General features: G+C 40.2%; 1 protein-coding gene across 1 annotated transcript in view; it reads left to right on the plus strand.

The window, feature by feature from the left end:
- Positions 1–10,632, plus strand: part of CPA6 (carboxypeptidase A6) — a 117,793-nt gene extending 107,161 nt beyond the window's left edge. The window contains exons 9-11 of the mRNA XM_037892469.2: positions 1,341–1,543; positions 7,443–7,527; positions 9,269–10,632. Of these exons, the coding sequence (XP_037748397.1) occupies positions 1,341–1,543; positions 7,443–7,527; positions 9,269–9,456 (476 nt within the window). The 3' untranslated portion in view covers positions 9,457–10,632. The remainder of the gene's footprint in view (positions 1–1,340; positions 1,544–7,442; positions 7,528–9,268) is intronic.
- The last annotated feature ends 755 nt before the right edge of the window (positions 10,633–11,387 follow it).

Below are 11,387 nucleotides of genomic sequence, written 5' to 3' on the forward strand. Positions count from 1 at the left end.
TAGTTTCACAAAGTTTGGGGTTTTTTTTAAAATGGGGACACAGATTTTGCCTAAAACTAACCCACCAGGCTAGACAATTGAGGATTTTCTCCAACATACTAGAATGTCCAGGGTGGCAATGAACTGCCAGTGGCACCTACACCAGCCACCCCATCTGATTGTAGGGGGACAAGGCTAGGAAAGAGGGCCATGTCCATGGATCCCTTATGCTAGTGATTCCAGACTTCTGGAACAGCCCGTTGGGATTATATAGAACAGCCTGAAGGCTGTTCTAATTTATGCCAGGGACCAAGGAGGCTGTAGGATCAGAAAGTGTGAAAGTCACCTCTGTACCCACCCTCCTGAGCTGTACTGAGGACTTCTTAGCCTCAGCTCAGGTTCTGGGCTTAGCTGGAGGTAAATGAAGTCTGTTTTCACATGACAACTACACATTTTAACAGAGAGCTGCAGAGCAATAACACCATGACTATCATATTCCTTGCTACTGCCAGGGTCTTAAACACTTTTTTCATAAATTTCTTTTGTATAGTAAGTGTCTTTCACTTTAAGTGGAAGGAAACCGGGGCTTTGCAGGAATCCTTAATATGAAATATAATAGGAATAGCTACTCAGCTTGATACCTAAAATGTGATGGCACTTACTGAAGTGAAGAAGAAAACTATCAGCCCCAGCTGCAGATTCAAAAATGAATATAGCTCTAAGATCATGGACTTGAAAAGATAGCTATACTTAGGCAAACATGGGTACGCAGTGGTTATGGTGAGGGCTGATGGTTTGCTCCCTGCAGAACAGATGGCCACCAAGTCATCTAAGTCTCAAGAGCATCCTGTCTCAATGTCTTGTCAAATATTACAACTACAAGAAATAGCTGTCTTCCAGAGTCCCAGAGAGTTTGCACTTTGTTATTTCATCTCCACTTACAGCATTCAGTGAATCATGAAAATAAACATCTCTCCAATAATAAACAGAATAATCCCATCAGATCCTTATAATCCTACTGGAAACAGTGAAATTTAGTTTGCCGTGAAGAATGGAAGTTCTGAATTGTTCAGTGTATTTCTATGTGCCAGTTGCAATTCCAGTTTCCTGGGGGAGGCCTGTATCGTCTTTGTGGCAAGGATATATGCCTACTGGATAAAAATGCATTCTATTCCACCGATTTCTTGGCTGTTTGCTTCCATTAATTCTTTTCAGATAGCAGGTTCTCTGTGTTTTCAGAAGTAGGATGGCAATGTGTGCGCTGTTTTTTAGGCTTCTCCATAAGCACAAGGTAAGCCAGAATTGGACCGTTACATGCTGTTTGTGAACATTCACGGCTATTTTTCTTTTTCAATGTGTAGATGAGGGGGCTTCCTTTCACCCATGTGATGATACGTACTGTGGTCCCTTTCCCGAGTCTGAGCCTGAAGTAAAGGCCGTAGCTCACTTTCTTCGCAAACGCCGGAAACAAATAAAAGCCTATCTGTCTTTTCATGCATATGCTCAGATGTTGCTGTATCCATACTCCTACAAGTATGCAACAATTCCAAATTTCAGCTGTGTGGTAAGTGCAATAGTTCTTGGAGATTACACACCCTTATATGCTATTTCTGTTATTGTTTAGAGAGCAGACATGGTTCTCCAATACTTCATATTTAGCAATATTTATTTCAGCTCTATTTACAGTGTTATACTGGTTATGTAACCTTTATTCTAATTGAATTAATGGTGACTCATTTAGAATGGGATAGTTTCTTACATCAATCTCTATAAAGTAATTTATAGGCTAATCAGTGGAGTTTTAATTAGTGTTATCATAAATTATTAAATATTAAAAGAAGCTGTTACTAAATCCCCATGCACCTAGCTGAAAGTCTATCCCTATATATTTGAAAGAACTGAACAGGTATAAATACTTGACAGAAAAAAGATTTGATATTTTAAAGTTTCAACTTAACAAAATAGAAATCTTTCAACTATTAAATTTCATCCAGAAATAAAGCTTCTAACCCTTAATATTGCAGTTTACTGAGATAATACTGTTACCCCCTTTGATTTCAGCAATCAGCCAATATTTAAGGTTTAATTTAGGAGAAATTGATGATGGAGTCAGGGTTTTTTTTGACGAAATCCTGTTTATTTACAAAGCTTTTATACAAAGTCCAGTTTCCCAGACTTTGTATAAAATTAAACAGGGGACAGTTTCTCTGCTTACAGTAGCAAGCCTCTTTTCAGCCAGCACTCTGCCCAAAGATCTCTCCCTCTTAACTTTCTCTCAAGGGCACATTACTGGTTCTTCTCATGAGGTCTGCTTCTGTTCACAGACACAGTCCCCTCCACCAAATAATACCCACCTGCTGGATTTGCATTTAGTACCCCACAAAACCCCATCCACCTACGTAGCTCAGCTTCTGACCAGCCTTTCCCAATGCCTATTTTTTGGATTGTCGCTCCTACTGTTTCAACTATCTTACTCCGAAAAGGAGCTTAACAGCTCCTAACTTTTATCCTGAATGAAGGGCACTATCATACTCACCAGCTTCAGTTAGGTTTTACCCCTCCTCCATCATAATACAGTACAAACTGAATTCTCCTCATTGCATGGATCTGGATTATGGATTGAGGGGCTCAGCAGCATTTCTTTTGGGGGGTATTAGGACGATTAAAAGACATAGTATCAGGAAAGATCTGTTAAGACTTAATTGCTCCAACTCCTGAAAATGTCCTGTGTCTGATGTCATGCTTGGGAAGGGGAGCTAAAAATGAGAATTATAAGGAGTTGCAGCATGACCAAACATTTAATTTACAATGCATCATTCAGTAATTCCTGATAGTGAATGAATCATCTTTTGATTCCATGAAGGGAGATTAGGGTCTAGAGGGAATTCTACCCAAGTGAAGTAGTCACTATCAATAGATCAAGAACATGAAACTCTAATATTTCATCTGGAGAACAGAGAAAGCAAACCTATCTTCAAGAACTGGCAAGACAGCAGAAGGAAAAAATATGGTATTAGGAAGAACTGGTCTTCCAATGCCAAAAGAAAATTACAGAATATCCTGATGGACACCTCTAGAATGAAGTGAGAAAGTAGCAGGCAAAGACAGAAGCAGACAGTGGGTCAAAAAATTAATTCTTGCAAAAGAATCTTAAAGTCTAGGCTTTCACCCATCAGTAAATCTTTAATGCATCTTGTTCTAATCATCTGGCTTCTTCCATTCTGTGTTGGGGAACCCTGGCCCACTCTCTACCTTCCCATCTGTAGCATTTAAATCAGAGGAAGTCAGTTTGACAGTTATGGGTCTGTTCATTGGATCAGTGGAAGCCTTTCCATTGACTTCACTGGACCTTGGGTCAGGCCTTTTAAGAGCCAGGGACAGGTTAAGTGGAGCAGATACCTGGAAAAGCAGCCAAAGACACTGTTAGCAATAACCTCCAATTAGGAGCCAACATCTCTGGACAATTACGGCATTTATTAATGTTCCACTGACATCCTGGCCTTTACATCTGTTTGCATTTCAATCTCACTACCTCCTTCAATGTTTTTTTGGAAGAGGAAAACAAACAAAAAGTACTTTTGTATTGGTGGGCCAGTTCAACACAAGCAGTAAACATAGGAGAGAAGCATAGTGAAATGGAAGAGTCAAGCTGTTGGTAGTTTTATTAAGGTTCTGGTGTGTGAACAGAAGTGAACCCTTGCCAAGAAGCCTGAGTCACCAGTGTGGCAGTACTATCACAGAGAAGGGAATTTGTGCAGAATGGATGGTGCTCACAGTATAATATAATTTGTATTTTTTTAAACCATCATTTTCCAAACCCATCAGCATTTATGCTTTAGGGCAGGAGTTTGACCATCTTAACACATTGGCATGAGTGTGGGGAGCCCAAAAGACAGTGCACATTATGTGAATGTAGCTTCATATTATTTGCCTATAGCTAAAGGGTTGTGCCATTGCCCGTTTAGCTTCAAGATGTATTGATTTTCAGTATTTAAAATATATACCATAATCAAATATGGTAAGGTTTCAGCTCACTTGAACTTTTGTGAAGAGCTGTACTGAGGTAGAAAGCAGAATTATAATGAAGCTTCTGTCCCATTTATCTCTCTCCTGTGATTGACTGAAAATGTTTTATTGGTCCAGATGGATTTCATGCGTTGAGGTTGGCCAGCAAGTGAATGCTGTTCCGGGGGCCTCCACATGCATGAGGGGTTAGGAACATTTAGTGTAAATAGGGTCCTTAATTATTCCTGAGCAGAAAGCAAAGATGCTTCTGTGCAGTTCACTACACACTAGTGTGCTGCTGTTTCAGTTAAAGTTAATTTCAGTTAAATTATTCAGTGATGCTTTGAAACTGGAGTGCAGTATATTGCTAACAACGTGCATAGATATTCTGCTCTAATTTAGACAACTCCCTTATTAAGTTTCAGTTGAAGCCAGTTATGTTAAGATCATTAAAGGGAAGTTGTACTTCAGTTATCATTTGGTAAATGTCTGCACCAGTTATTTCAATCTGTAGCTTTTTTTAAAAAGTTTAATTTACTAGCCATATTTTTTCTATACAATCCTGTGTTTCAGTATTCACAGTCTACTTTCCTGAAATCTGCTAATATTGCAAGTTCTCGGGGCCTGCTCTTGAAAGATGCTAGGAATTTTGGTTGCTCAGCACCATTCAGGATCAGACCTATATAGCATATGAAGCATTTCAGAATTGTTCCCTTCCTTCTCTATGTGTGGCACAAACAGCTGGAGTGAACACATTGCTGGTAGCCTGAGAACTGTGCACTCACTACATCCAGCTGTTGGTTTCCCTTATATTGGAAGCATATTATGGTCATTTACCATGGACCTTCACTCAGTTGCCACATCTGAACAGGAATCAGTATATCATCATCCTACTTTTAAAATAATATTGCAGTAGAATTTCTCCATAAAGTTTTCAACAGGTTTTTGGGTTGGTTTATTTTGGGGGGGGGGGGGGCATTATTTGATATACGGGTCCTTGGAACCTTGAAATTGAAACCTATTTCCTTATCAATATTTTTCTCCCTTCCATGACATACATTCTGGTGTGGTGTTGTAAGATTATTCGTTGGTGGTAGGTCACCCATGTGAAACCATAGCATTTTCCCACTCCCTTAAGTGTATTTCAGATCGTGGATTGCAAGCACATATCAGAGGAGAAATAGGCCCAAGTGGCACCCCCACCCTCTTTCACAGATCTCAAAGAACAGCATATAGTTGGGGGTCTCTGTATTTTGGGGTAAGTGGTTGGGCAGGAGCGGAGCTAGGAAATGGCCAGTCTACACAGGATCACTCCCACCTCCAAATCTGTTGAATTTCTCACAGGAGCTCATTATAGCATTATCTTCATTTCCTAGCTCTATACATTCTCTTTCCCCCCTTATAGGGCTGGGAGAGAAACGAGCACAGGCTGGGAACCTCTTGCAGCACAGTTCTTCCACTACAAACCAACAGAGGCAACTATAAACCAAAAAAGACCACCTGAGGGATTCTAAATGAGTATACTAGAATTTCTTCTAGGATAAAAAACAGTTTCTGCTCCAGTGAAAAGCCACATATAGGCTGAGCTCCATGCCCAGTCCAAAACAAGTTTTGTATAACCCTACTTGTTGGGCCAAAAAAAAAAAATGTGACACTGAAACCTATATGGGGAATCATTAAACAATTACAGCCCATGCTCTGTAGAGAACACATCCTGAAAGAAGTCTTCCCATCTTCTGGCCTTCAAACACCCCCCCACAGTCCAAGATTGTCATTTAGAGCCACATAGGTTACTACCGAACCGGACTACTTTCACTTCTGATAGTGGGGGGGTCCTGTGAGCCATTGAACCAAACTGTAAGCTATGTATAGAATGGAAACTACTTCGAGTCAGGGGCTGCTGTAGCACCCCCCACACTCCTAATTCCAGCACTTATGATTGCCAGGTCTCCTACATTATCTAAGCCATCTAACCCTTGCACCAGTTCAGATCCTGGACAAGCCTGCAGTGTAACAGCATGTCATCCCACTCCTGTCTGTTTTCTAGCCACAGACTACTCAGAGACTTTCTGGGCAAATACCTTGTGCAATTTATTTACAGTGTTCCCCCCGCAACCCTTACAAACTTGCACAGGTCAGTATTTACAAGCATATAATCCTCCACACAGCCAAGGAGTGGAGAGACAGGACACTCCCCCTGAGGCTCTTTCCTGGCTCTGATTCTCAAAAGCTTTCCAGTATCTCTCTTCCTTCCCCACCCCCACCCCCACCCCCACCCCCCGCATTACTTTCCTGTGACTTTTATACATTTTGGGCTCATGGGTTAATTAGTCATAGCCCTTTATAGTCCATCCCCAATATCAATTAGGCACAGCTTTGCCCCTCCCATTTACTCCAGGATAATTTAATTGATGATCCAGTGATCAGAGTTACAGTACAGCTCCTGTTGCCCAGCACTCTGTTACACATACTCTCCCCTCCATCATCCACGTCATTAATGAAAATATTGAGTAGTCACCAGACCCAGGAGAGACCCCCAGGTACCCTTCCTCCCCATTTGATAGTGAACCATTGATAACTATTCTTTCAGTGCACATTTTCCACCAATCATGTACCCACTTTATAGCAATTTCATCTAGACACCATTCCCTAGTTTGCTTATGATGACACATTGGACTGTGTCAAAAGCTTTACTAAAATCAAGATGTTTACATCTACTGCTCCCCCCCCACCCCCAATACATTAGGCCAGTAATCCCAACAAAGAAGGAAAGGAGACTGGTTTAGCATGATACTGACAAATCCATGTAAGGTATTTCTTATCACCTTATTATCCTCTAGATGCTTATAAATTAACAATTTGTTCAAGTATCTTTCCAGGTATCAAAATTAAGCTGACCGGTCTATAATTCCCTGGGTCCTCTTTGTTCCCCTTTTTAAAGATAGGTGGTATCTGGGACTTTGAGTCTGCCATAAGTTCTTGAAGATAATGGTTCCAAGATTGCTTCAGCTAGTTCCTTAAATACCCTAGGATGAACTTCAGCAGGCCCTGCCAACTTGAATACATCTAACTTATCTAAATATTCATTAACAAGTTCTTTCCCTATTTAAGCTTGTGTTCCTTCCCCCTTGTTGTTATATTAATTGTTAAGCATCTGCTCACACTTAATTTTTGCATAGAAGACTAATGCCTATTTTGCTTCAAACACCTCAGCCTTCTTGGTGTTGTCTATTATTAGCTCTCCTTCCCTGGAAAGCAGTGGACCTACACTTTCCTTCATCTTTAATATTGTCTCTTTGAAAAACTGCCAGATCTCCTGAAAATATGGTAACTTGGGCTCCACAGGACCATAAAACCTAGTATTGCGGTAGGAGTAAGCGTTCTGTAGTTGAAGTTCTAATCCTATTACAGAAATTAATGTGAAGTCTAATGTATTTATTTTTTCCTCCCATACTCAGGAAACTGCAGCTTATAATGCTGTTAATGCTCTTCAGTCCGCTTATGGTATAAGATACAGATATGGCCCTGCTTCTAGCACTTTGTGTAAGTTTCTCTCAAACTGGTTTATTACTTTGACCTAGCTATGATATATGGGGCGGCTTGTACTATAACAAAGGAAGCAAATCTTGTCTAAAGTGAACTTTGATCAAATTGTGGCAGGTGGGGAAGGTGTAACTGATTAAATCCACCTGCAATGGCAGAGATAAACGTAACAGTTTCCAGAGAGAAAAGGACAGACAGACACAAGGAACATGTCCAGTGAGCTGCAGTAAATTTTAACATACATAAAGATCAATAGAAAACTTCAAAACAGGATATTTAACAGTTAAATCTTGAGACTGAGAGAAAAATAATTCATAGTAAACATTTCCATGTTCTCGCTCTCTGCTCTTGTAATTGAGATATTCATTGCACATGCTGTTCATTCAGAAACTGAGGTGACCTTTTTAAAAGCTGGGTTTAGAATACTGCAGTTTCTCATTGAGAATAAGAAATAGCAAGCGCATCTGTATTTGGAAATCTTCTTTAAAAACAAAAAAAAGATTAAATTCAAATGCTTATTCTTCCCCCAAGGGCAAAGGATCTTTAAAGCTTGGCTTTTAGCTAACAATGTCAGCTGAGCTCTCTCAGGAGGTTAGTAAGGGAAAAGTTCAATAGTTTTCTACAACACCACAAACTTTTCACTCGGATCCTTTGATTTATAACCGTTTGAAGACTGAACTTACTCTGTTAGGACAGGCTTAAAACAGCATTTTATAAACATAGTAAGATAGTAGCAGAGGAGATAAAGAAAACTGATACAAATGTGCTCGGTAAAGCATTTTTCACCTTTCCTCACAACTCACTTTCTCTTTGTGCTTAGACCTTCAGCAGGGTGATAATCTTGTGTTATAACCATACAGTCTTTTGCCATGTCACAAGTATAGCACTGGGATTTAAGGGTTAGGATCATATTGAAGAAAATAGGCTATAAAAGAAAAATCTTTATCTAAGTATATGATAATTAACATATAGAGCAGAGGTGGGCAAACTACATCCTGTGGGACCATCCTGCCCGGCCCCCAAGTTCCTGGCCCGGGGGGCTAGTCCCCAGCCCCTCTCCTGCTGTTCCCCATCCCCCGCAGCCATGCGGGCAGCGCTCTGGGTGGCGGGGCTGCCTGCTCATGCAGGACAGCGTGGCAGTGTGTCTGGCTCTGGCCAGGCAGCAGCTAGACATGCTGCTCTGAGCGGCATGTTAAGGGGGACGGTGGGGTTGCATAAGGGGAAGGGGGTCCTGCGGGGGCAGTCAGGGGATAGGGGGCAGTTGGATGGGCGGAGGTTTGGGACGGGACAGTAAGGAGCGGGGGGGAGGGGTTGGGTGGGTCAGGGGCCAGGCTGTTTGGGGAGGCGCAGCCTTCCCTACCTGGCCCTCCATACAGTTTCGCCAAAAAGTTTGCCCACCCCTGCTATAGGTGTTCAGCAAATGAGGTAGGAGAAAAGAGAATGGAGAGAAAAATATTCCTGGTGTGAAAGTCTTCTTACACATAGAAAGATAATTATTAGATTTTTCCCATGTTAACTGTGGGCCTAATCATATAGGACGCTAAGCCCCTTCCATGAGATATTGGATGCCCATGAACTTCTCTGGGAGATGAGGGTGCTCAGGGCCTTATCCTCCAAGGTGTTGGAGGATAAGGCCTTGAGTTGTAAGTACTCACTAAGAGTCTTAAGTACAATATTATGATAACAGTATATTTCTTTCAACAGGACAAACAGATCACGATACTTTTTTTTTCTTCCCCAGATGTGAGCTCTGGTAGTTCTATGGACTGGGCCTACAAAAATGGCATCCCCTATGCATTTGCATTTGAGCTGCGTGACACTGGCCATTTTGGATTTTTACTTCCTGAAACTCTGATCAAACCCACTTGTACAGAGACCATGCTAGCAGTTAAAAATATAACTATGCATTTGCTAAAGAAGTGTCATTGAGAGTTATATTTGGGATCCAGAAATTAGCTAATGTTTTACTTCAGGTGTTTATTAAATAGACACTGTCAAGTCATTGCAATTCTAAATCTGACATCTTAAAACTAGCTCACAATAGAAAATGTGGTAATTATTCTACCTTGGAGGGTTGGGAGGTGAAAATCCTTTCAACTTCTACACTGCAAAAGTCCTATTAAGTTAATATGTCACATCAGTGGTTTGCTCACAGCTAAATACTCTGTCCTTATTAGGGATGTATGCTAAGGTCTTGATTCTAGACCATTGAAATAGTGGAATTTTTGCCACTGACTTCAGTTGGAGAAAGATCCAGTCCCAAATACAGTTTTGGAGCCAAATTCTGGCAAGTTCCACACACTGCAGACTGCAAGGAAACCCACACCCAGAACTATGGGGCACAATTGGCTACCCAATTCCTTCCATTCTCCCTTACATCACAGCATCAGCAGGAGCCACTAAGGAACATTCCAGAGTGGGGTCTATAGATCAGTAGAGTTCACATGTTCATGCATGTATGTCCCCTAACCCAGCTTTGGCCCTTCTACATAACACCCTGTACCCCTAGTAGGAATAATGAATATGTGGGTCCATGACTGCTGGCCAGACTACAGGCAGGAAACAGTATGATTTCTTCACCATATGTGTCTGCACTTTAGAGGCCATTTCTTTCACATAGTGCCAGAATTTGACTCCTAGTTTTCTTTTAAATATTCAGAGTAAGATATTCTTAAATAGAGAGACCAGCATATTATCATGTATAAATATACATTTTAAAAGTTGTGTTCCCTGGAATAAAGAATTATAATAGATCAATTAATAGATATAATATTCCACTGTATGGACATATAGTAACAAAATAATTTGCAGTGACTGTGGACTTGGACAAGATCATCAGCTTGTGTACAGAACTGTGGGCAATGAAGTTACACCATTTTGCACCAGCTGAGGATTTGGCCCTTAAACTATAGCAAACAAATTGGATTTCTTATTTCTAGGTACTTACAGTGAGTGCTCTGTGGCTACATGGCTATTCAAGGTTTTCACATGTTTTAAAGACATTGATAATGGATTTTTAACTGAATGGGACCTAAAATGTGGGAGCTTTGCAGGTGACAGTTTTCTAGTGAAGAAGCACAGTATTTGAAAGAACAATGCTGAAAGCAGAGGTTTTTTTGGTATTTTCAGAATAATATTTTTGTTGCTAGATCTTTAACATTTTATGTTTTAGTATTTGTGGTTTGGATTTAAATTTGTCATAAAATGTTAAATAAATCTCATTTGTTAATAAAATCTTCAGATGTATGAAGCATTCCTTTCATATGCCTCCCCAACCCCTCTTTGTAATGTCATCCCTTGACCTATCACATCGAATTTAGTTATTAAACTCCTTGGAGCAGAGAAACTCAAACACCATAGGTATCTGTGATGCTATACAGACAAATAAGTGAGTTTCTCTGTTCCAAGGAGTTTAATAACTAAATTCGATGTGATATATAGAAATCTACAGAACTCAAACTCAAATAAATTACTTGAAGCTGCATTCTGACACCCTTACTCACATGGAATAAAGCCATCTTCAGTGACTAATTCTTTTGATTTCAGCTGGGCTGCTTATGGAGTAAGGATGGCAGAATCTAGTCCTGTATAATTTTAAGGATAAAATATCATTAATAAGATAGATGTTTATTTCCAAAGTGTAACTTTGCAATATATATTGCATTATACACACACACACACACACACGTCACTTCTATGACTAGAAGCAACTTTCCTTGTTGTTGGTTTATGGTTTTGTTTTGTTTTTCCTTTCATGTTTAGGTCAAGCTGGTTAGAATACACTTGGTTTTCGCTTAAACATTTTAGAGTTAGCTTTTTACAATTCAATTACTATAGTATGAAACAATCTCTTTACTTAG

The sequence above is a fragment of the Chelonia mydas genome, chromosome 2, assembly GCF_015237465.2.
Source record: "Chelonia mydas isolate rCheMyd1 chromosome 2, rCheMyd1.pri.v2, whole genome shotgun sequence".
Taxonomy (NCBI): Eukaryota; Metazoa; Chordata; order Testudines; family Cheloniidae; genus Chelonia; species Chelonia mydas.